The sequence below is a fragment of the Phalacrocorax carbo genome, chromosome 3, assembly GCF_963921805.1.
Source record: "Phalacrocorax carbo chromosome 3, bPhaCar2.1, whole genome shotgun sequence".
In the NCBI taxonomy this organism is placed as follows: domain Eukaryota; kingdom Metazoa; phylum Chordata; class Aves; order Suliformes; family Phalacrocoracidae; genus Phalacrocorax; species Phalacrocorax carbo.
This window is the reverse complement of record NC_087515.1, coordinates 70,599,054-70,624,297: the sequence shown is the minus strand read 5'-3', so window position 1 is coordinate 70,624,297 and position 25,244 is coordinate 70,599,054. Positions and strand designations below refer to the sequence as shown.

The following is a 25,244-nucleotide window of genomic DNA, read 5'->3' as shown; positions in this document are numbered from 1 at the left end:
GGCTTTCAGGCTAGTGTAATCTTGGTCCCTCCTGGACAGCTTTAGGTAGGGGTGGTGCTCAGTGTCTGACTGGTTACGTTAGCGATTGTTGGAAAGGTTAGCTTGAGAACCCCAAAATATTTGAAGTGGTTAGCGTGGTGGTAGTTACGTGCTGACAGACCAGCTCCTGTACTGCTGAGAGGAAAAAAGATTAACATGAAGTAACTGTATCTCTGTCCCCCAAAGTTAGTGTTGTACATAACCGGGTTTAAACATTTTAAAGGATAAATACTTAAAATTTCTCTACAGAAGAGAGCCACCCAGCCATAGTATATTTCCACTACAGATCTTCATGGTCTGAGTGCCTCAGTTTTCCCGTGTCTCTTCCAACCTCCCTATGGCAAGTGAAGCTGAAATAAAACCCTCACCATCCATTTTTGCTTCTTACCAAATGCTCCGTTACATACTGTGTTTTGTGGTAAAGGGCTTATTTTTTGCTTTGGTTGGCAAGAAATGAAACATGTAACTTTCCAAACAAAATAGAAATCTCTACAAAACTTTTTAAAGACCGATTTAGATTCCTTATGCAGATAAGGTGTTACAGCTCGTGGGAGTTTAACAGGCAAGAAGTGAAAGTATAAGAGTAACATGCAAGCATAAATTTCTCTTATGCAATAGGTCCTTATTTAAGACTGCTACTCCTACTTAAAGACTATTCTGTGTAGTTAGGTTCTCTTGCCTAATTCTCCAAACCTTGTTCTTAGGCTGTTCTGTTGCCTTCTGTGTCATCAGCTCCCACATGGAGCAATATTACTCTAGCTCTTGCAAAGAACTCTGTCTCCTCTTGAGAAGTCTGTCCTAGTATCCAGCAAGTCCAAAAATAAATCAAACAGTGTAATACTGGTGTACAGTGGCACATCTGTGTGTATCGGGTCCCTGACTCTACTATGACATTTGGTGCTTTTTATTGTTATTATGTGCCCATGAGCACGCGTAATACAACCCCATTTCCCTCTGCATGTGCTTCCTTTATCTTTCCTCTCTCCTTACAGAATGGAGAACTTCTTGGTTTTCTCCTGCCCATTGCGTAGGGCCAAGGTCAGAGTTACTTCACCTTGTGAAAGGAATAGCTATTAAAATTTTAAGAATTTGAAAAGAAATTCTCAAAATGAGTGATGTGTGTCACATGGAGAGAATTCCCTTGGATATAAATTGGCAACTGGAAAGCTGATTGCACAGCATGAAACTGGAATTGCTTTGCATGTACTATTGTGTGATACTGGATGTATTTGGACAGGAAGCTCTAGGAGATGAGAAAACGTAAGGGAAGAGTTTGGGTAGTTTTCTGAAAGGATGACAAAAGGGGCTCCTTTAGTTTCAAGTTTTCTGTCTCTTAACCTTCCTCACTGTAAGTTACTCAGCATTTTCCATGCTTTATATGATCTGTGATCTATGTCAAGTAGCTCTCTACTACTTTCCTAGCAGAGAACAACAAATAAATAGTGCTTTATTTGAAAACATGTTCCTTTTCAACAAGTCAACTGAGATGCTTACATTACTTTTATTAATAGTTATGTCTCCAACTTGTGGTGACCCTAATCTGAAGATTGCTGTATAGAGATGAACCTTAAAACTGATGCTTACTTGAATGATTTTTTAATAGTTTCCAGGGGAATTACAAATGTTAGTTCTCAGTCTTTTTCCTTTGGTGACCACTGAGAGCCAGGTTTCTGAAGTCAAAGATGAAGTGCTTGTTTTAGGGACAATATTCGCACCGGGATTTGGGTGCTTTTGTGTGTGTTGAATTTACATTGGTCTTGTTACCGTCATTCTTTTGAAATAACTACATGAATGTCTGGGACATGGTCCAAAGCCCATTTGAGTAGGCAGAGACTCCCTTTAGCTCCAGATTGCTAATACTCTGTCAGAACATGAAGCCCGTTGTACAACCCAATGTTCACCTCGTGTTGCCTTATAACGTGAATATTTAAGGGAAATAAAGGAATTCATAGCATGTTTTAAATTAATTTAGATTCGTGGCTTAGATACCTAAATTTACATTCATACAGATTAAGATTTGTACATTAAAACCAAGATTTTAGAAGGATAATGTGTTTAGTACAGTTATTATTTACTTGTTACCAGGCTTGAATTTGCAGCTTTTTTTCTTCTCGTAATTATTTTTTAATACCTAAAAATAAGTAAAACAAACCATACAACAAATGATATACAGCATTCCAATCACATTAGTTGTTTATGACCTAACCTTAGCTTTCCTTTTAAACATGCACAACCCATGACAGTAGGAATAGTCGCTGATTTGTAAACAGTTAGAGTCTGGAAAGCTTAGCTGGAGAAGGAGTTGTATATACTTGTCACACTGTTATGGTCTTTCCCTGATCCTCCTTTCCCTCTTGGCAGCTGTTGGAGGCCGGATGTTAGCTTGCAGGGACTCTCAGTGTGACACACTATGGTCACTCCTTTGGTCAGTCTTTTCCATATTCAAACTAATAGGTTTATAAGCATCTCATCTGGAATTTTTCTGGCTTTGTACTGGTTTGTTCCTGTGTTCATTGTTTGTACAGTTCATATTGGAATATGATAAAATGAGGAAACTGCAGTGAGCACAGAGGGCATGTGTGGAAAGGGAGGATATCAGTGGTGGGTAGGAAGGAGGGAGACCCAGATAAGGTGTATATATGCGCAAACATACTTTCTTGAGGGTATCTCCTATATGCGATACTTTGTCACAGTCGTCTTTTTTTGTTAGGTGCTTTTCTTGTTGGCCAGGCTTGTTATATCCATGCAGCAGGCTTCAAATGTTGGGTGCTCCTCAGAGCACTGTTTCTCCAGCAGTTTTCTCCCTGCAATTGCTGAGCCAAAGTGTTGATGTTTATTCAGGTTTCCTGTAGCACCCATAATTTATTTTTTGCTTTTAGAAGGAAAAGTTTCCACACATTGTTTTTAAAACAAACCACTGTGGAGGTTTATCTTGGGTGTGAAGAATAGCCAAGCCAAGATCCTGGAGATGCTTAAATTTTTTTAAATGACTCTAGGAAATAATACATCATTACAGCTCATCTGTATAATGGAAATTTCTTAGCTCTGCTTCCAGATGTATAAACATTACTTCATAATCCTGCTATTGAAACTAAAACCAGTATTGTGTTCTACTCGTATTGTTTTGCCAATAACATGTATGCCTGAGGCATTTTATTTTCTAAGAGAAGGATGAAGATATTGCTACTTCAGATTTATGGGGTGCAGTGGATATTATTTGCTCTGGTATTTAGGGGTGTATGTGCAGGGCAGTTGATTTGCTCTGTTGGTTGCTGAGAGAAGCTGTAAGATATTTTTTGAAACATACAGTATTGTTATTTGCCGTTCCAGTAACTTAACTTGGAGGGATCTCGATGTTTTTAGCAGACTTTCTGCCTGGCTGTTTAGGTTAGTATTTCAGCTGTCCTTTGCAGGCGTTGTAGTTTTCAGGCATAAAAGAATGTGTAGAATTTCACAGGCAGCAGCATCAGGAGCTTTTGAGTAGAGCTTTGGGAGGTTGGTCAAGTCCTTCAGATGCTTGAGAGACACTTGCTGTTCATTGCTCGTAAAATTACTTGTGTGTATATATATAAAAAAAAGTTTTCTTCTTATCATGGGTGTAAACCTGAAGAATGAGAACTGGGGGGAAAATTGAACCTGCTTTTTTTGAAGAGTATTGCACTGCAGAGGAAAAGTTGCATTGAACAGCTGCTCATCTTGGGAACTGTTCGCTCATCTCGTGTTGCTGTTGCTTTCTGGACTCTGAGGTTTTTATATTAGCAGTCTTGTAATTCTGTGGTGCAGAATGAGAGTCAGCAGAAGAGCATGAATTACTGTCCTTTACTTTGCCTGTGAATCACAGAATTATTCCCAACGTGAGTGCTTCCTCTGGGAAGCATAAACAATGCAGTGGTTTCTGCAGCCTTGGTTCTTTCCAGTGCTTTCATCCTCAAGAGTAGTGGAGTCATTTAGGATTGAAGAATGTTGTTATTGGATAACAGAGTTAGTGAAAGTATCTAATGGGGCTGTGAGGCTTTCTTCAGAGTCTTTTTCAAAATTTTCCAGTACCAGAAATGCTATTTAAGGAGGCACAAAACTTGCATAAGACAGGAAGCATGGTTCATCTCCTCACCCATTCACTTCCCTCTGCATGTGAAGTGAGACTGGGTAACAGTGTGGGCTCTGTATAGAGAGGCTTTTTTTAGGAAGGAGAAGAAAGGCAGAGTTTCATGATGTTCTTGATTTCTTTTAGGGCTATATCACTGAATATACAGAGAAGAGAGTTTCTGTTTATTTAATCTTCAAACATGCTGTCTCACACCAGCAATTTCAGAATTTTCACTAATCACCTTGCAAGATATGTATAAGGCTGGCTTGTTAGGCAGCAAGCATACAATGACCTTATATTTGCTTTTCCCAAGGGGACCTTTGGGTGTCTCTTATCAGCCTTTAAAAAGAAACTGCGAAAAAAGAAACTTATTTCGCCTCCTTTTTAGAACATAAATAGTTACATGATAGGCCTTTTGATGTAGGAGTCTGTGCAGTTTTGATAAGAGTTGCTGTTAACAGTGTTGCAATGTATTTTGTCTCCCTCTCCTTCCCTGCAGCTGTATATGCCGGGCAAGAGGGGTGTGCTGGAGGCTCCTGGCAGGCCGTGCATTTACCTTTTTGCTCTTGGAGGGATTTAAAGACGTTGTATCTTAAGGGCCATAAAATTTGGGGGCTTCAAAAGATTGCTTTCTGGATAGGTGAGATAGAGATTTTTTGCTGTTGTCTGTAGGAAACTGATACAATTACCTTTTTAAATTACACAGTGTTTCTGGAGTGTCCGCAGGTATGGTCTTGTCCCTTCAGCCTCCCAGATGTGTCTTCTCTTCTGCTTTTAGGACTTACTGCATAAAATTCTGCTTAATCCCAGTGACCTGCTTTAAAATTAAGCCTATCTAAAATGCTGGTGAAAATTTAGCATTATTACTTGGCAGATGTGCAGTTCCATGGTCAATTTTAAAGTGAAAGAGGTGGTCCCACTCAGTCTTCTGGTTTTGCCATGTCTCTTGTGGATGACAGAGCTGCTGTGGCATGAAGGCCCCTTCCAGAAGCAGCCACGGTTTTGTTTAAGTGAGAGGTAGGCACACACCTAAAGAGATGCCTGATGGTACGGACTTTCTGGTGGTGCTGTTATCTCTTGCTTGTGCTCTGGGAAATGGCAGCTGTCTTACTACCTTGTGGCAGCAGTCCTGGTCAGCTTTCCTGTGCTTTGTGCCACGTGGTAGTAGGGAGTGGGGTGTAGAGTATTTTGAGGAGAAGAGTCAGCGTTGTGAAGAGTTTGCTGGACTGAAGAAAACCCGGGTTGATATGAAGCTAGACATGTCCCTTCAGGGAAGGTGGCTGGTGTTTCTGGCCCACAGATGAAGTTCCCTGCCTTGTATCTGCTGCTGTGATTCAAGACTTCTGCCTGTTTGTTTCCGGCATGTGCCATGCTACATAGGATTGTTGGTTTGACTGGTGGGATGGTCTGTTTCTGGTAATGGTGCTGCATGTTTAAAGGGAAGGATATGAATGATACCTGCAGGAACGTCCTTTTGGAGAGAGGCAGTTTCTTTCTCTCTGTCTGAGGGACTGGACAGCATTCTATAGCTAACTAAGAGAATTCAGTTGGTAAGAGAAGAAATGCTGTGAATCCTGTGTGGGGACATGGGTTGTCTGTCCAATTGCACTGCATTTAAACTTAGTTGCATGTTCTGCAGTTTCTGCTGGCATGCCTGTGGGCATTGTGCTCCGCACTCCTGCTTGCTCCAGGAAATGAAGCATTTCCCCTGCTTCCCTGGTGCTTTGGACGGGGTAAGAGGCTGTGTGGATATTCCTGATGGCATCAGGATCCCTGGGGTGCCGGGCTGCTAAACCCTCATATTCATTAATCTACCTTCCAGGCTGGGTTTGGAAGGGATTTCTCCCCACCCCACCCCACTCCTGCCGATCTCATTATGGGGAGGTGGGTTGTAAGTGTAGGCTTCTGGTGGTTTTTTTCTGTCGTACTCTGGTCTGGGCAGGGAGTGTTTCTTAGTATCATCTGAAATTTAAGATGTGTGTTAGCTATACTTTTAGTCTCATGCTACTCCGTTGAGGTCCCTGGGATCTGTCCTGTTGATCTGTGTGGGAGAAAATCCCAAGGAGAGCAGCAGAACTGGTTAGGAATTTGGGGGGGAGGGAGAGAATTGTCCTTATGCTGGAAAACCTTTGTAATGTAAATGAGCCATAAATCAGCTCTCTGGGTGTCTTAATGCACTGAGTATTTTCCTGTCAGACAGCAGTCTCTGGCACAGAGAATTTGTCTTGTATAGCACTTAGTATACAGAGAATTACTCCAGGTTTCTACCACTGTTTTTTGGAGTGGTTATTTTTATTTTGGTAAGCATAAACTTAACATCTAATCAATCACAGATAAGCTTAGTTTAAATTTTTTTTTTTTGACATAACATTGCATTTCTGTCAGCTGCTGGATTTTTGCTTTCAGTAATGCTTCCATAAATACATGGCTTTGAGGTGTTAATCACATGTTTAAATCAGATGATCTTCAAAAATCAAATCTCCTTAAGCAGAAGATTTATTTGTATGTTCAATATCTGTGTTAAAAAGGTGATGCTCCTCTTTCCACCTGGACCACAGCGGGTGCTGCATGTAGTTCTGCTGGCCTGAGGCTGAGAAGGGTTTTTTGTTATTATAGAAGCATTCTGCTTTGCCAACGCTGCCAACCACCCCCACCACCCCTTTCTTCTTTGCAATCCCACAGAGTGTCTCAGAGCTACAGCATATGACTCTGGTCCCGTGAACTGATGCATCTGAGCAAATACTGTTAGGTTTAACAGAAGGGTGGAAGTTGCTTGTGGGAACAGAGCTGTAGCAAGGGCGGAGGAGCGGGTTCAAGGCACTGCTGCTGCGGGGTGAAATGGCAGGGCACAGGAGAGGAGGGGGAGGCCAGCAGCTCCCCCCCACCTGCCATAGCAGGGGTAGGACCCAGCACGCCAAGAAGCTTTCCTTACCAGCTCAGAAAGGAATGGGCAAGGCAGGGACAGTGGCAGGCAGCAGGACAGGGCGTTGCAGAGCACCTGCCTTACCTGGCTGCGGCCAGCGGGGTTTGCTAGGAGGCCCTTGTCCTTGAACGCAGCAGGGGATTGAAGGTAGCTTAGCTGGTCTGCTTCCCACCACCGCCCTCCTGCTCCGCTTCTGCGGGGAGGAGGCAGCACGTAAGCTCTGAGCCGTGCTGCAGCCTGGGTGCATGTGGTTGCTTCCAGAAGCGAGGCCACTTGGTGTTAGGCAGAGCAGCTGCCTTATAAGATCGAGTTCAAGAGCGCTGTAACCTTCTGGTTTCCTCAGTATAATGGTATGGCTACTGAAAAATATCAGACCGTGCCAAATACTCATTTTAGCATAAGGTATATATATGCACATGAGAAGTTATATTGGTACAGGCATGCCACGTGACTGTCCCATGTAGACAAGCCCTACTTTGTTGTATCATCTTTATACTTATGGTTAATGATCTTTTGACCACAGTATTAAAAAGATGATGCCGTATTATTTTGTACAGAAGCATTGATGCAAACACCACCTCTGGGTGGAGGGGGATTATCATTCTTACTTACGAAATATGCATTGTAGGAGGAGACAATCTTCATTATTCCAAACACTAAAGCCACAGATTCTTCATTTTCCCACCTGGATAACAGGATCATCAGTACACTTGGGCATTTCTTCTTCTGTGCTAAGTCAGTTAATGGGGAAGTCTATTCAGGTAGCCAATTAACCTGCTCAACGTGGAAAATAGGTTACAAGTTGTTGGGGACAATGAATGCAAACGTAGAACTGAGACACGCAGTGGGTTGTGATTTAACAACTACTCTGAAATATTTTAAACAGAAGCTTTCTCCAGTTGTGTCTTCCTGAACAGATGAGTATGCACCCTGTTTGCAAGCACATGCGCAGCATCTCTTACGTTTTGAGCTCCAGATGTGATTAACAGAATCCCTGAGAAATGTGGCTTTTGGGTAATTGCATCATCATGAAAGTTAGCATTTAAAACCATTAGTTTGGCTTCCTTTTTAGTGCTTTTTTTCATCCTGGTTGTCTTATTAAAAGAGAAGTTGTATGGTTTTTCTCTGTGTTTTTCTTTTTAAAATACTCTTGTTTATGTGTGTATTAAGTCAGTAGTTTCACGCCATACGGAATGATGCAATGATACAGAGAGCCTTGACACTTAAATGTTGATTTTCAAATTAACTTTTTAAATAAAAGCAAAAACTAATGCAGACAGGTGCTTTAAATCTCAGTCCCCTCCCTCTCTAAGATATCCCTTTTAGTGATCATTTAAATAAAGAAATAATTGAATTTTTGCCTTGACTTTGATCACTGACTTCCTGACCACGGTTACTTTGGATCCCCCCAACCTTGCCAGTCAGCAAAGTCAGCCAGGTGACTTCACTTACTGAGTTGAGCCAACTTATTCAATGTTAAGATCCTCTTTATGAAGAAAACAATTATTTCTCCTCTTCCCTGCTGCTGTTAGAGAAACAGAGTCACTGTTTCCTTGGTTTTTGCAGCAGGGGAAGCTGCCTGCTTCCCAGCCCTCGCAGCGCAAACCTTCATGAAAATTCCCCAACATCAAAGTGCCTTTTCTGAATAAGTGGAAGGAAGCTGCCACAAACTGCTTCAGTGCTCCTGTCCAGAGGTCTGTTGGGCATCGCATGGCCTGTGTCTGGTTTGGCTTTCTGGCTTCCTCGTTTTGCTGATCTGAGTCTAACACTGCAGAGAACAAGTAAGGCTGTAGCTTGACAAGCCCTTTGGTCTGGGCAAAGTCCCTCTGAACGGGCACTGCTGCTGGGAGGAGCAGTCTTGTCTCCTCCTTTGGCCCTCTCCTTTGTGTTGATACAAACGTTAGCACAGTCAAGTAGGGTATAATGGGGAGACATCAGATTTTGAAAAATTAGTTTATGCATTGGCACTTCTGCTGCGTTATCTTTAACGTAGATAATCTCTCAGATCTGGTCCCTATGGAGCTGCAAGACACGCTTGTGTGCGAGAGTGGGCACAACTCCTGGGGACAGGATCAGTGGTGAGCAGAGAGGTGCTGCCTTTTGCTGACAGAAGGGTCTTAAAACACTTCTTTGAGCTACAAGGTTTTCCTGACATAGTACCATGTTCCTCCTAGGGTTTTGCTCTGCTTTTTGCCCCAATACTGCTGCACTCACCATGCTTTCTCTGACAGGGGCCAGTGAGTGCTTGCAGGGATTCTTCACGAGTGTGCCCACACATATATAGGTTTCTAGCAGTTTGTGGTGTAGGTACCTGCTGAAGAAGGAAAAGAAGAAAAAAAAATTTAAAAAAACTGTATCCCTGTGACTGCTCTCCACAGCCCTTCGTAGGCCATGCCGTGATAGAAAAAACAACTGTGAATATTTTTCTGTTGTTTATGTCTTTGGCAAACACAGCCTGCCTAAGCTATTTATTTTTAGCTGCTTTTCACCTTATCTGAAAGCCTTTCTTGAAAGAATTTAATGTGGTGCCCTTGGTACTCCTCCTGTAAGAAATACCAAAATACCATTCCCTGAGGTTTTTTCTCCTGGAGGTGGGTTGAGCTACATTACCACCGCACAATGTATGGCACATTTCCCCTGGATTTTGCTTTAACTGACCGTTGATATTAATCTACTGTTTTATCACTTCATTGTAGATGTTTATTGCTGTTTGAATCACTGAGCGCTAAATTTCCTTCTGACTGTTTCCAGTCAGTTTAATCAGTACTAGAGCTGGCTCTGTATTATCAGGAAAGTCCAGAACTTACCTGATATGAGAAAGTGCAGCGATGACTGTACGGAGTGGCACACGTCGCCCACAGCTCCCTATGAACCCTGCCGTCATCTTTCTTCTTTTGGGTTGTTTTCAATTCTTGCACTGTATTTCCCCATGTTAATCAATTACTAATTTAAAAGGGCCTTTCTCTTTGTTTCATGGAAGTTGAGTTCTTTGAAGAGTGTTAAAAATAGAGGCAGGGAGTGGGAGGAGTTTATCAAAGTTTTGGGGAGAACTTGAGATGTGTTTCAGCCAGCCTGATTACCATGTGCTTATTGTCCTTGTGAAATAATCTTAGTAGTTTTAACATGATGTGACTCTCTGGTGCAGAATCTGCACAGCTTCCCAGTAACGCCCTCTGTTGCTGTGTGACTGCAGTTCCCATTTTCTGACGGTGTCACCCAGCTGATGTCAAGGGGAGTGGGGGCTTGGGGAGCTGGCGCTGAGCGTGGGAGAGCAGCTGGAGCCCAGCACCGCCTGGAGGTGACCAGGCAAGGCCGTTCCTCCCTGGCCAGGGCTTCGGTGCAGGGAGAGCGTCTTGCTGAGACGCTTTGGTGGGAAGAATTCATTGCATGTGTGGGAGCAGCTTGGGATGATTAACAAACACAAGTATCCGGCACCCTTAGCAGGGAAGAGGAAGAGCAGGATGGGAGTGTGGAAAGGGTCCAGTGGTATTAGTGACAAGATGGATCTGTGGTGCGGGCTCAATTGAACAAGCCTGTTAAATGAACTTCAGGCAAAGTTAAAGGAGTCATCTGAAGGGAGGGATTTCTACGTTTTGCCTTCTGCCTAAAGCTGTTCTTTGAGAGCCTGCAGTAGCTGAGGTTGTAAGAGAAGGAATTCAATAGATGTCTAAATCAAACAAAACAGCTTTCCCAAATCCTTGCCCTATGGAAAAGATTTTATTATTAAATTGTTGTCATGGTAATGGAGTGCTGAATACATCGTAACTTCTTTTGCTAAGTAAACAGAAAACATGGGGATATTTTTTTTCCTTTGAAAGAAATAAAGTTTATTAAGCTTTGTGGGAACCTTGTTGTCTTAAATTTAAGAAAATAGAAGCTTTCTGACAGCTCAAAACTCTCTTGAGTTTTACCCTGGGAAATGGTGATCATTTTTTCCCCTTAAAATAAACAAAACGAGAGCTCAAGTGGGATGTTTAAAATTCCCTGATATCAGTCAGAAGACTGGGGGGAAAATGAATATATTTTCATTTAATCTAATAATTTAGTATTTTTTCTATCAGAAGATACAATGTCTTTAAAATTCCAGACAGCTTTACTACAAATCCTTCCCTCCATGTTACAAATGATGAAACAGAGGTAGTGTGGCTTGTTTTTTGTAAGCTAGTGGCAGTATCAGGAAGAAGGCAGAGATACCCTGATTGTCAGTACAGCTCTTTACTCTTTGGAGCATGTCAACTTCCATGACTGACCATGTGTGAAACCTGGTGCTGGTATTTGTTGTAAATTAGTAATAGGAGTTCCAATAAAAGTGAAAATTTCCGGCTTTGACCTGTGCTGCTGATATCAGAGCTTTCTGTAGTTGCTCTTTGTCATTGGGAATGACCAGAGTACAGACACTTTTCAGTGTTTGCAACCACCGTACTGCAACCACGCTGTTGTCCATGATAACCATTTCAGAGTAATGGTTTTGGTTTTTTTTCTTTGCAGTTAATTGTTTAAATCTCTCATAAAAAAAGTGCTCCATCCCTTATTTTTGCCTTAATAGTCTGTTTTAATAGTAAACATACAGCCTTGCGGCTTGCTCATTTCCAAAACAGGGCACATACCAGCCTGAAATGACTGGTGTTTCATAGAGAGTGCTTTCTCGCAGGGTGGATGCTGTTGTGTTTTAGAAAGATTTCTCACTGAGAACGAAGGGTTTTGTATTCATTTCTGTCATAAAGTGAAAGTAGCCACACTGAGGAGGTCAGGAGTAAAACATTAAGGTCTGGCAAGCAGTCTGACTTCCTTTGGTTTTGCAAACAGTAATGATTTATTTTGTCTAAGATTGCTTATGCGTCAGGTTACATCAGATGGGATGAGAGCACAGCCATGCCTGGAGCTGGCCTAGTCGTGCTGGCACTGAGCTGGGTGAAGGGAGAGAGGGGTGGTCTGTGCTGGCTGGAATAGAGTGGCTACTAGGATCAGGCCAGTGGGTGCCTAACGGGGATTTTTTACAGTAAGGTTTCTGTATGTAGGTTTTTTAATGTCATTAATTTGATTTATTTAGCTGTTCTGGATGTCATGCAGGGTACAAAGAAATTAATAGATATTGTATTGTGTGCAGAGACTTAATTAAAATTGTTAATTCTGAATGAAATAAGTGGGCAGTATATAATTTCATATGCAGAGTAAATAAACAAGAATCTTTGTGGGAACAAAACAGATTAAGATATTTGAAGTGTCTGAAAGTGGGTTTTTTGTGTGGTTTGTTGTGTGTTTTTTTTTTTTACAAGTTCTGTTTATCTTATTGCATATATGCATAAATGGATTAAAAAAAACCACAGCATTTGTAGAACGCAATCTGTTTGTGCCGTGCAGGATGTTAAGCTGATTGCAAGCCAGATATCAAGGCATGTTTTGGAGGATACACATTGTGGAAGATTTCCCAAAAGGAAAACTGTGTCAGCTTCAAGATAAAATGAAGATTTATTTTCCCTTCCCCCTTCTTTTTTTTAATATTTTTTGGAAGGTCACTTTGTTAGATTCTTTTGTTTCTAAGGCGAGAGTTGTCCATGCTGTGTGATTTTTATTAATCTAATACATCGTAAAATTCATGCCTTATTATCCTAGGAGTTCTTTAGATCATCCTGTGATATGGACATAGTGCTTTGTCTGTGATCAATTATTAGATGTCAAATGAGGTCCTATTCAATTGTTTGTTAGGCATCTCTGTTGAATAAGTGTTAACCAAAACCAAATGGAATTTCTAGAAAAAAAATTACTGACAGACTTCCATTTCTTTATTGTCTCAGTGTCAGAGTTGCATAAGCTTTTCTGGTTGCTTGTAGTCTTCTAGTGAAAGTTGTGCAGCTAACAACACCCCTTTTTTCTCTGATCAATTTTCTTTTTACACTACCATCTTAGTGCAATGGGAAATTCAGGCTATTCTAAAAAGGCAGATTTATTTGCCTTTTGTAGGCATTCAAACAGACTTAGGTCTGGAAGATGAAGTAGGCCATTTCTTGAAATCTTTCCTAGCTCTTTTCCTGTAAGTCAGTGCCCAAGCTATTAAGCAGTCAGTTGCAAATTAATTTAAGTGAGTGCTGCTGACCTTGTATTTTTACCTGCCTACTCTGAAATTATGTCCATTTCAGATCGTTAGCCTGTATTAAATGGTATGAGAATAGTTGTTGTGTTGCAGAAAGTTTCTGCTCCTTGTTTCCTCTGTAGAGTGAATGCCTGAAAGATCTCTGCAGCCAGCTCTCGGTGCCTATTAAGAACCAGTTTCTTTGATTCACATGGGACTCAGTGGAAAAGCCCCCATGCCATCCATTGGGCACAGTGACAGACTGAAAACTTTTACTGTAAACTCTGTATTTGGACAGACTTAGAAAATGGCATATCAGTTGTTGCTCAGAAAACATTTTTGAGGACTTTAAGAGGATGCCTATGTATAAAATCACAAGAAATGCTTTGCTTGTCAGAACCAATTAGCTTGAAAAAACATTATCTGGTGTCTAAATGGAATTACGGATGTGTAAGACTTTCCTCAGAAACTGGAGTGTTTTTGCAGGTAAGGTAAGCTGTTTGTTCCTCCTGCCTTCCTTTTTTCTCTCTCCCTCTTCCTTCCCCCAGCAACTTCCCTACTGATACACAACATATCCATTGACTGTGATACAGAAAAACAGACATCTTGTACAGTAACACCTTATCCACTCACTGGAAAAGATGCATATTGTTTTGTCTGAAAGGCTGATTTAATTGCAAAACCTGACACTGGTCAGACTGAGGGCATTTATTTATTTATTTGGCCTTCAGCTCCCTTTTGCTCTCATAACTATTATGACAAGACTGAATATTAGTTTTATTCAGAGAAGTCCCTGTTTAAAATTGAACAAAACCCCTCAAAATCTTCCAAAGTAGTGGAAAAAGGAAATAATTTGACAAATGGTGTTCGTAAATCCATCTTCTGTGGCAGCTCTTGCCGTGAAGGGTGGGAAATGCCTGAGAGCTGGCAGAAGAACAGATGAGACCTTCAGCGTCCAGCTTCTTCAGGAGGTGATGGGTTTGAAATCTGAGCAGGAGAGGGGCTGGCGGCTTGTGTGGGCTGCGGGATGTGCAGGTCAGTGTGAGAGGTGGACTGGTGGAGGCTGGAGGGGGTGCTTCAAGGGGATGGAGTTTTGTTTTAAGATGCAGTATACCCTCTGGCTGTCTTCCTCACAGCCCAATCTCTGCTGCACTGTACCAGCGCATGTTAGTAATGAATTGCCCTGTGTGTATACAGGCCTCTGTACTTGCTATACTAAGAGGGTGCACAGAACAATGTCAAAAAGCATAGTAAATTTGAGGGAGCTGTTACAGTTTTAAGTGCTGTTGAAGGCTTGTTTTGGTTCCTTGGGATATTATAGTTCAGGTTTTTCAAGAGTAAGTGGAATGCTTTGCATAATTTTGGCCAGGCTTTAGAGACCTCTAAAAGCAGCATCTTCTGAGCAGAGATGATAACCCCAGGCAGAGTTGCAGTAACTTCGAATCCTGTGATGAATGCCAAAGATACTCAGTCCACATCCAGTATTTCTTTCTAGTGCCAAGGTTGCCTCTTTGAGAGCTGCATGGTCATTGCCTTGAAACTGAGCAGTGGGCAAGAGGGGTAGGCTTGGCATTATCTGAAAATACAATGCTTGCCACGAGGACAGAACAAAAATTATGCAGTACACAGATCCTTGATCACTCTTACCTGAAAGGTGCCTGTGGCGTTGCCCATCACAGCAGCAGCTGTGTGCTGGGGATGCTGTAGGTTGTCTGATGAGCTCTTGGTGGGCTGTGGTACGTGGGAATCAGGCAAGATTAAAACTATAGGGAGAAACATCAGTCAGTTAGGTTGCAGTTAGACAGTCGTTTCAGCTTTCCTCTTTTCTGTCACTAATATACCAGTTCTGTTTTAGCTCTTTATTCTTAAAGTTGCCTAGGGTAACTTTGAAAACTCTGTGTCAAGTGATTATGTTTTAAGGAGAGTACTGATGGAAGCTGTTAGTATTGTCACGAGGACTGTTGACCTCTAGAGATGTTTTTCTCATTCCTTTTTTTTCCCCCTCAAAAAAAAAAGGTTCTGTGTTTCCATTATCAGTTTTCTTTTTGCTGTTTTGAGATACTACATACATGCTACAGAAAGCTTACTTAACAGAGTTTGTGATCAAAACAAACTAGGAATCTGAGGATAGAAGGCGCTGGTGCAATATGAGTAGAAATGGGGCTACGAGTGGGTGCTCGCCACCAGTCCTCATCTCCTGAAGCTGATGATTGGGGTACCCTGTGATATGCACGCGTGCAGGAACGATGTTGAGTCATAGAGTAAAACATCAGGGCCCTGTCTGACTTACAAGTCTGGAATCAAGTGCAAGCGTGAGGTAAAGATATGCCATTTCAGTGTAGAGGGCTGCTTTGCAAAGACTTCTACCAGGGCTAAATACAGACATTGTGTATGCAATGTGACTGTAATGTTTTGCGGTTGCTATGGCAGCCTTTGATCAGGACTGTGGCTTATTAGTCAAAAATAAGCTTTCTCTGCATACTCAAATTTTCATTAGCCTAAACAAAACACTTTTATATAGATGTGTTCGCTTTTATCTTTTATAAATCCCCGTAGGTTGTTTTCATATGTAGTCAGGACCTGATCTGTAGTTTCACACACTAAACGTGTCTTGCTGTGCAGAGTGTGAACTACTACTAGTTGTCTCACAAATCAGTGGGTTTGAATGAATGGGAGAGGACTGCAGAAGCAGGACCCATCCTCACTGAGTTGGCTGCAGAGTGTGGGTCTCCTGCTACTGTACTTCGGGAAGCATTTCAGAAATATGTATACGTACGTGTGTGATAGACACAGCTTTTGCAAGACAATCTTCTGAAATGTTTCACTGGAAAGCGTAGGTCATGTGGTTTGAAAAACCGCCCTTCTCTGAGGTCTCAGGCTGGTTATTCTAAACCTGGGAACTGGTTTTAATGTTTTCATTAAGGAGGGGGGAAGTGTGTAGCCTGAAATGTCTCACTATAATTCTCAAATGCTCTCTGTATTTATTTTTATGTTGTAGCCTGAAAAAAATATATTGATGGAATATAAATATAAAAGGTGGAAGGAAAAATCTCTGAAATTCCTGCATTATATTAATAACTTAATACATTAAGTTTTCCCTTACATAAACTGCTGCTGTGAGATCACGTAACCTTTCCCCATTTGTGGTGACTCATTGATTGTCTCTATTTTCTATGCATAATTCTTCCTGTGCATGTAACAAAGGTTTTAGCATCAACATGATTAATAGACTACTCCCTCCCTTAGGTACCTTGTAACTAAGAAGTTAATGTACTAGAGAGAAGGATCATTAGGTAGATTAGTTTTTTGTTTTGTGTGGTATGTCAGTGATTCTTAATTAAGGACTGTTTCAGTGACGCTGATCCTCAACCCATAAAGTCAGCCTTTGCTCTCGCTAACCAAAGTCAGTGCTAAAAATGGTGATTTAGCAGAAAATTCCCTGTTAGGATTCCTGAAGCATCTTTTTCACTTGAGCTGTGCTTTAAGGAGTCTTCTAAAAAGAAAATACTCTTGTTGCTATAGTGATAAGTTCGAAAATTTACAGGTAGCTTGTTAAGATTTCTCTCGGAAGAGCTATAGCAACTGGAAAATGTTCCCTCACAAGCAGTTTGCAGCCACATCGGTCACACTGTGGAAGGAGCTGCTGGGTGACACTTGGAGTACCAGGTGGTGCGGGTTGTGCAAGAACAGGTGTGGAGTAGCATGGGTGGCTGCTGGGAGATAACCTTGGACAAAATGGAAATAAATAACAAGTTTACATCAAAACAAGTGGCTTTATAAAGCAGGAGCAGTTGACTGTGAAGTTATGTTAGCTGTTGCATTATAATACATTATGACCTAAGGTTTTATTTTATTCTAAGCTTCATCTTGAAAATGCAATTCAGTGTCTTGTTTCTGCGTTTTTATGTATGATGGTTTAAACACAAAACAACTTTTCAGTGGTTTTTTGTTTGCTTGTTTCTTTTTCTCCATTCCTCCTTCCCTGGAAACAACAGTAAAAACTTTATTACCTTTTTTGTTACTCGTGAGACGAGATCCCTGAGGTCACAATATGATGACTGAAGAGTGTTCTATAGGATAAGCTTAGCTACCAAGTTACTAACAAAGTGTGTGGCTTTTACTGAGTTGTAAGGAATTCTGATAATAAACTAATTTTTAAAAAATCAAGTTAGTAAGTGAGTTAACTTGTCTGTAGAGGTTGGCTACATCTTAATGTTGTTGGTTTTTTGGTTTTTTTTTACTTTATGCATAGTTTGAAAAAGAAAAGGCAAGCCAAACAAAACACTGAGACCGTCTCTGCCAATTCCCCTGGATCTCCCGTTTCCAGAACATCTTCTGAGAAAGATGATGAAAGTAAAGTTATTTTGGAGCAAATCAGTTCCTCTGAAGACAACTGTAAAGTTGCTGGGGAAAAGGAAACTGTTCCAGACAAAGAAAAGAAAAAGAAAAAATACAATCAACTGAAAGACATCAGACGCACAGAACTTAAAAGATACTATAGTACTGGTGAGTTATGTTAATGCTACAATATTTTGAAATATGTTTGTTTTGATAGCTTGTTAATGTACTTTTCTCATGTTCTATAGGCCTTCCTTAAAAGGATAATTGACTTTGGATATCCTTCCTGTAAAAACAAACAAAACTGTGTAGTTCTGCTTATCATCTGGTTCCAACTTTAACCTTGCAGTTCTTAAACCATATGTATTTCTTGTTTCTCAGTTCTAAAACTCAGAGTTGTTATAGGCAACAGTTAAGTTTATTGCTTGCTTTTTTAAAATATTTGTCTTCAGTGTTTTATGGGGCTGGGGTTCCATTTTTTGGTGGCATTGTTTGTTTCATAAATTGATGTATACTGCTTAAGACTTCAGTCTTAACTCATATTCATTTTGTCTGCTGAAGTGTAAACAAGTATGCAAATGAACTACATATTCTTAAACAAGATGTTTACGGACTTGTGTGCTGAAAAGCTCGTTTCTCCCCCACCCTTTATCTGTATTAGTACCTCAGTCAATCATATATATCTTTTTTAGATTTATTCTTGCAAGTAATTCAGAAAAAATCAGTTTGTGCATAAGTATATGTGAGATGAGTCATGTACACATCTGTTTGCAGTTCTGGACTGTAATCTGTTAGATACTCTTAAGTAATTTTAGATATGATTTATGAAATACTTCTCCAGCCAAAGTTTCTCTTGGTATTTTGTAGGAATGATCTTTTAGATTAAGAGAACTCTGGTTCCGTTTTGGAAGGAATCCTTTTTTAAAGAGAAGGCAGGCAACAGAAAATAGTAGTTATCCTAGAGGTGGACTTCTTCCCTCCTAAGGAGTCATTAGGAGAAGGAAATGAATCTGCAATAAAAATGTTGTTATGCATTGACTGGCGTATGTAGACTAGTCCACACCCGGAGGTTGCCTTTTATGCGGCAACATGGGTCTTACCAAAAAGACGATAAATCTTGGAGTAATGTTTCCTGGCAAGCTCAAGAGTTTACCGTGATCTATTGATCAGTCCAATGTTTTTGGCAAGTTTAAATCTGATGAGATCAGTAATCTCAGCACTAAAAGAAAACTTGCCTCTCTCTGTCTGAAGTTCTGGCCTCAGTGTTCTTGATATAAAATCTGCAGAAAGACAACTGGAGAATTGTTAATGAATGAACCTGTGAACTCTGTTTTGTTAGTGTGCTACTTGAAAAAAACCACACACATCAAAATATAAAATCCTGTTGCATTCCTAGTAAGGTGCTTCTGCTAAAAGCAGCAATTTATTGTTCATTTGTACCTAAAGGTATTTGGGTTTATTTTTGAGGTAGCTGAATTTTGGTTCTCTAATGTTTCAGTAGTTTTGTGAAAAATGCTTCAACAATTCACGCATGCCGTGGAGAGATGGGGGAGGAGAGAGATGATGGCATCCCTCTCTCACTTGAATAGCGCTGCAGGGCTGGTGAGGAGAGCATAGGTCGACTTTGGCTTGTCATCCGACAGTCAGTACAAACTCAGGTTTTATTAATGTTTGTTTCATGAGTGTTCCTATGTTTCATGTGGACTGGCATCGTTGCGAGGGGGACTTGAATTGCTACTGGCTGTCATGCAGGTGTGCAAAGCCTCTGGGTTCTGCAGAAATACAGAATTTTTGTTGAGAAATACAAGAATTTAATGCTGCTGTTGAGCAGAGCACAGACCCAACTGACAAAATCCATAGCGAAACTGTTTTGTTATTTAAACATGTGCTTTCAGTTGTTCCTAAATAAAGACTTTTACCCAATCGGAGCATCAAAATTGTGGAAGTGAAAGTTTGAAGAGAGGTGGAAAATAGTTGACTGTGAAACAAGTGCAATAGCTCCACATTCCCTATGCAGCTCTCAAAGTGAAGTCATTTCAGCAGAATCGTTAGTTGCAGTAGTATTAATCTGCGTATCTTAACACCTGCCTTTTGTCTACTGCAGCTATACCTGGCAGTGGTTACCGGCTTAGCCGTTTGTTACTGCTCCTCTCCTGAAAGCTGCCGCCTTTGCTAACCTCCCAAGCAGTTTCTGAGAGCTCTCCCTACACCAGTAGCAGCCTGTACGAACTGGACTTGTTTAAATAGTTAGCATTCACTTGCATGCGTCAGAGGACAAAACCATCCGTCTCGCTGAGCTGAGTTCTGCCAGAAGGTGTGCGTTCAGCAGTGAACTGCTGGAAGATGTTAGCTGCAGTGGTGGGAAGGTACTACCAAATCTGTAAAGACTTAATTTTTTAATTGTTCATATACTTTCATATGAAAATGGCTTAGAGGGATTAGCCGTGTCTTTATTTAACCTTATGGATGCTGTCATGGTTTAGCCTCAGCTGGTAACCAAGCACCACAGAGCTTCTCGCTCACTCCACCCTGTGGTGGGATGGGGAAGAGAATCAGAAGGGTAAAAGTGAGAAAGCTCGTGGGTTGAGGTAAAGACAGTTTAACAGGTAAAGCAAAAGCCATGTGCAGAAGCAAAGCAAAACAAGGAATTAATTCACTCCTTCCCATGGGCAGGCAGGAGTTCAGCCGTCTCCAGGAAAGCTGGGCTCCACCATGCGTAATGGTTACTTGGGAAGACAAATGCCATCACTCCAAATGTCCTCCCTTCCTTCTTCCTCCCCCAGCTTTATATGCTGAGCATGATGTCACATGGTGTGGGATACCCCTTTGGTCAGTGGGGGTCAGCTGTCCCGGCTGTGCCCCCTCCCAGATTCTCGTGCACCCGGCAGAGCGTGGGGAGCTGAAAAAGTCCTTGACTTGTGTAAGCACTGCTTAGCAACAACTAGAACATCTGTGCATTATCAACTCCAATCCAATCAAAAATCAACTCCAATCAAATCCAAAACAGCCCCACACTAGCTACTATGAAGAAAACTAACTCTATCCCACCCAAAACCAGGACATTGCATATACCTGCATTTTTTTACTTCCACATGATTTTTTCCTGCTGTGTTGTCCCTTTATTGATGTTTCTGAGGTGCTCTGACTAAAATAGCCCCTCTCCCCTACTTACGGTTAACCATTTTTCTGAGTATGTTTCAACAAGGGCTTGGGGGTTTTGTTTGGTGGTTGGTTTTTTACAATTACCTAGCTTTGACTTAATGTCTAGAATTTTAAGAAAATCTGATACAGGAATTAATAATTCTTTTTCTAAACGCTCTCTGCACTTTTCCAAAATGCTTAGTTTTCCTAGTCAAAACAAAAATTCATTAGATGTAGCAACATTCTTGCACATTCTCATCTCTGTGTTGATATGATGATGCATACGTATTTTATTTTGTGGCTTAACAGAGGTCCTGTCGTAAGCTGCTTTGAGCCTGGAAGGGTCGTGTCTGTCAGTCTAACAGAGTGAAGACCCCTGCCCTCTGAATAATGTCCCTTTCATATTTCACAGGGCTATAAAGCCTTCTTTATTTCTTGTTCCAAGACAAACAAGGAAGGAACGTCACATCTCACTATAATTTGTTCCTTGCATACTATGTCCCTTCATTAGAAGTTTGTGAATGTGTTTGCCTTTATGAATTCTTAAAGTCAAGATGTCACTGTCAGCATTTTTCGCTTTGAATGTTACCCATTTTAATGGATTTGTGCAAGGGCTGATACTGTCAGGAGGATTTTGGTGGCTCTATAAATACCCCTTCTCCGGTGGAAAGACTGGCACAGTTTCTGAAGGCTGCGGAGAACAGGAGGTGGTGGTGCTCCCTGCCATGGTTTGTAGGAAAGAGAGTGGTTAAAAGACTTCACTTATTCTTTGAAGAAGATGGAAGCGCAGTGGTGGAGGGAGGAGCTCCTCGCCTGGGATCCAGGTGCTGTGTTGTGTTAATGCCTGCAGCCAGCGGGTGGCATCACCCAGCCGAGGAGGAGGAGTTGTGACTTGGGCATCCTCTAGAAGGGGACCCTCCAGCATTGCTCTCCCCAGCTGAGATTGTTCTGTACAGCATATCTGCTAGCACTGTGGTGGCACCATTACAAATAACCTAATGGTATGAGGTATTGATCGTTTCTCTTCAGGCACTGCTAAATGGCTGAACAGATCCCACTGCCAGAAGGTGTCTCCTGCATAACCTCATCGTTTCTTTTTCTCATAGCTCTTGTGTTGTTGTTCAATGGCGCTATAATTCTGAAATATATTTGTACCATTCAGTCTCCAAATCTCTGAGACAACGGCAGGTGTAGCCTTTGTTTTCATGTCTTAAAACAACAGGCTCTAATACTGTTCTTCTTTCCTGAGAACTAAGGGCAATAACACTCTATTTTTGCCTCATCTCTTGGCTTACATGGCAATCAGCTTCTTAACTTGGTCGTCTTACCCTTTCTGCTGTTGTTGCTGCAGTAATCTTCTTTCAGACTCCCAGGAATGTGTCTGTCTGGCACAGACACATTGGTTGCATGGGCACCCTGGCTGCTATACACGGTGCCCAGGATGCTTTCCACTTCTTGGGATAACCTAGCTGACCTAGTTCTGCAGCTTGGCTGCTTAGTTCAGACACACTTACCGTGGGAAGCCTGTTTTTGTTGGAAGATATTGACTTGGTAAGCTTCGATTTATTGTTTGTTTGTTTACTTATTTATTTTACCTACCCCTCCATGTCACAGGCTCTAAAACACTTTCACAAACACGGGGTGAGTTGCAGGAACCCAGCACCAGAATTGTAATGGCCTGAAGGCACCGGTTTGTTTGCTCTAGGGCAGGATGCACACCTCGGGGACAGACTCATTAGGTGGACTCCTGTGAGATTAGGAAACCACGACTCCTGTCAGCAATTGCTAAGCTGAATGAAGATGGTTGTGTTTTGCCACTGAAGCCAGTGAGACAGGAAAAAAGGTGACCTTCTAAAAGCAGGCAACGTAACAGTGGTGTAAACTGGGGTTGAGTGCAGTCCTCTGAATTGTGTCCATATATTTATTCCAGCATGATATAATGCATCTTTGTACCAGATGAGTAGAATATTCCCAGATTGCACTGATTTCACTTGAAATAATAAGATGTCAGCATATGTAAGGAATTGGTATCAATTTAAAAAAATGTATCAGAAAGAAAAGTTTTGTTTAGGTGACTTGCCCTATGTCACACAAATAAAATCCAGTTAACTAGCTTGCCAGTCTGCTCTCTAACCATAAAGCCCTCCTTTCTTATTCACTGTACGGTGTTCAATTTCTGCAGCAAGTGAGTGGGAGGTGAGACTAACAAAACCTCCTCTTGCTGTACCTCTGGTTTCTGTCCAAAGCAAGCAGGAGTCCCAGACACTGTGACAAGAGTCCTAAGAGGGGAAAAATGGTATGGCCCATGTAATGAGGCAGCGTATTGTATGTTGAATAGGAGGTGCCAAAGTATCTCCCCAGAGTCCAGAGGCAGAAAACAGATGCCTTTTTGACTCGTCCTCTCTGCTGTCACTCAGGCAGGGGGTGATGCGATACTGGAGCAGTGTGGCATGCATGTAGTTACCGAGCCTCTGAATGTTCTGGGTAGCTGGCCAAGAACAAATGTTAGTAAATAAATGAGAGAGGACGTAGCAATTCTCATCACCCATAATGTGGTGAGATTTGCACTGACTGGCACAGAGTCAGCAGAGGCAGCTCCCATGACACCAGTAGCACTCGCTGTTTCAAAGTTGAAAGTTGCTTGTAATAGAATAAAAATTTATAGAGAATTTAAATTTAATAAAAAGGTGGGGCACTTACTGAACCCACTTTACATAATAATTTCTAATAGTTAGGTTGTCTGCTAAATAGGCTTAATATGAAGTGGACTTTTCAGTATATATTGAGTTGAAAGTTGAAACTTCCTTCTGCTAATGAGTCCTGCTTCTGTCTTTTCTACTACCTGGTACAGTTATTCAATGGTAGAATGCAGCTGAGGACATAATTGAGGTGCTAGTCATAAAAAGGTAGAGTACATTTATATGGATTTTATTATTTTTTTAAATTCATGCTGGTTATTAGCTAACTGTAATCAGGCCTTATCTCAGGGCTTGATTCGGTCAGCCCTATTTGTGTAGCAAAGTACTTTGTATTTTAAGTAAGGCAATTGATTTACAAACTGGAGTACTGTCTCCAGTTTCTTAATATTTTAAATATTAAGTTTCTTAATACAACAGTGAGAGGAACGGGATCTGAATTTTCCCAAATTCTGAGACCTTTTTTTAGCCTTTGCGTTTCAGGCTGGCTTCAGACAGCGAAAAAGAGAGTAGATGTAAGGAGGTGTGAAAAGGGAAATAATTTGTCTTCCAAAATCAAGATCTGGAATAAAATTAAAGCAGCATAGGAAGAAGTTTATTTGGTTGTAATTGCCTGTGTAGAATAACAAGGGGTTTGGAATAACTTACATGTAGGTGTAAACTGGATGTGGTTGGCAGTGGCTGGTTGGGAAGCTTCAGGTAGTTGGTATATTAGCACTGGTTGTGGAAACCATGTGGGAAGAATGAGGTGGACGAGGGACTGAAAGGCAGCCATTTTCAGATCACTTGTTTTGGAATAAGAACAAATGATCTCAAATCCCAGGGGACTGATGTTAAATCCACCAGGTTATAGTCAAGCTGGGCTGTTAATTGGTGTTTACAAGAAACTGTGGCATGCAGAAGGGCTGCATCTACTTGATCTAAGCAGTAAGGACCAGAAATAATGCTGTTAGCACTTAACTTCTGAAAATTTGGATAGAAACATCTTAATGCTTCTTGAAATCCCCATGTGTGGAATCCTCTTCTGATTTTTTTTATGGATAAGCTCTTGTTTGTTGTAAAACTAAGTAAAAGACACAAATAGTGAACCTGGGAGTTTGTATGTAATCATTAAGCATTGCCTATCTACACATGACAAGATGTCTCAAAACCTATAGTTAAAAACAGCTCAGTCTTCTGTCTTAAGTCTGCAGTTAGATGGAAGTGAAGCTATATGGATACATAAAACGAAATTGTAAACTTGATGGCCATTGATAGTAAACTAATGTACATTTCAAGTGGGAAGTGAGGGAATTGAAATGGGAAAGTAAAGGACAAAACAGGAAAACTGTGTCCAGTAACATAAAAATAAAGAGATTTCTTAACTGTGTTAAGAACAAAAAGGAAACTAACAATAACTTTAGCTCATTATATGATGCTAGTGGTTGGATTTTCGGTAATTTTCTGGTGTGCATCTGGGCAGCAGGGAGGAGGAAAGGACACAGAAGGAGAATTGATGTATTTGTATCCTCTGCTGTGATTCTTTCCACTCAAACAGTTAGCAATTAAGGTAGACATTAGCTTAATAGGTGTAATCTCTTTTTAATTGGCAGAGCTCCTTTTTATGTAGGAGTTGTAAGAGTGTATTGATGAACTTTCTTGATCATTGATGTGGCTTTTCTTCAGTAAGCTTTTAAAAAGGGCTGATACAAGATCTTTACATTCCTTCCTGTAATTTTCAAATAGTCAACAGAGACCAATTGCATTTGTAAGAATTATGTTGCTGACACTATCTACTAGTATTTTATGAGGCCCTTGAGTTTATGTTCTGGAACATCAAGAGTTTTAAATTTGGATGGTATCTCCCTCCAGCAGGGTGACTGAACTAGTGGGTTTAGCTCTGAAGGGATCAGTTGCTTGCTCTGTGTGATTTAATACTTTTATAGGTGGGGGGGGGGGAAAAAGTACCCA

General features: G+C 41.1%; 1 protein-coding gene across 7 annotated transcripts in view; it reads left to right on the top strand.

The window, feature by feature from the left end:
* NCOA7 (nuclear receptor coactivator 7) overlaps nucleotides 1-25,244 on the top strand; it is a 97,220-nt gene that overhangs the window by 26,716 nt on the left and 45,260 nt on the right. For 5 of the 7 annotated variants that reach the window (XM_064447351.1, XM_064447353.1, XM_064447354.1 and 2 more), the window contains one exon: nucleotides 17,372-17,625. The exons of 1 other annotated variant lie outside the window; for it this stretch is intronic. In XM_064447351.1, coding sequence (XP_064303421.1) covers nucleotides 17,372-17,625 — 254 coding nt within the window. Of the gene's footprint in view, nucleotides 1-14,033; nucleotides 14,155-17,371; nucleotides 17,626-25,244 lie in introns of those variants that run through there. One more of the 7 variants, XM_064447355.1, reaches the window with a different exon arrangement.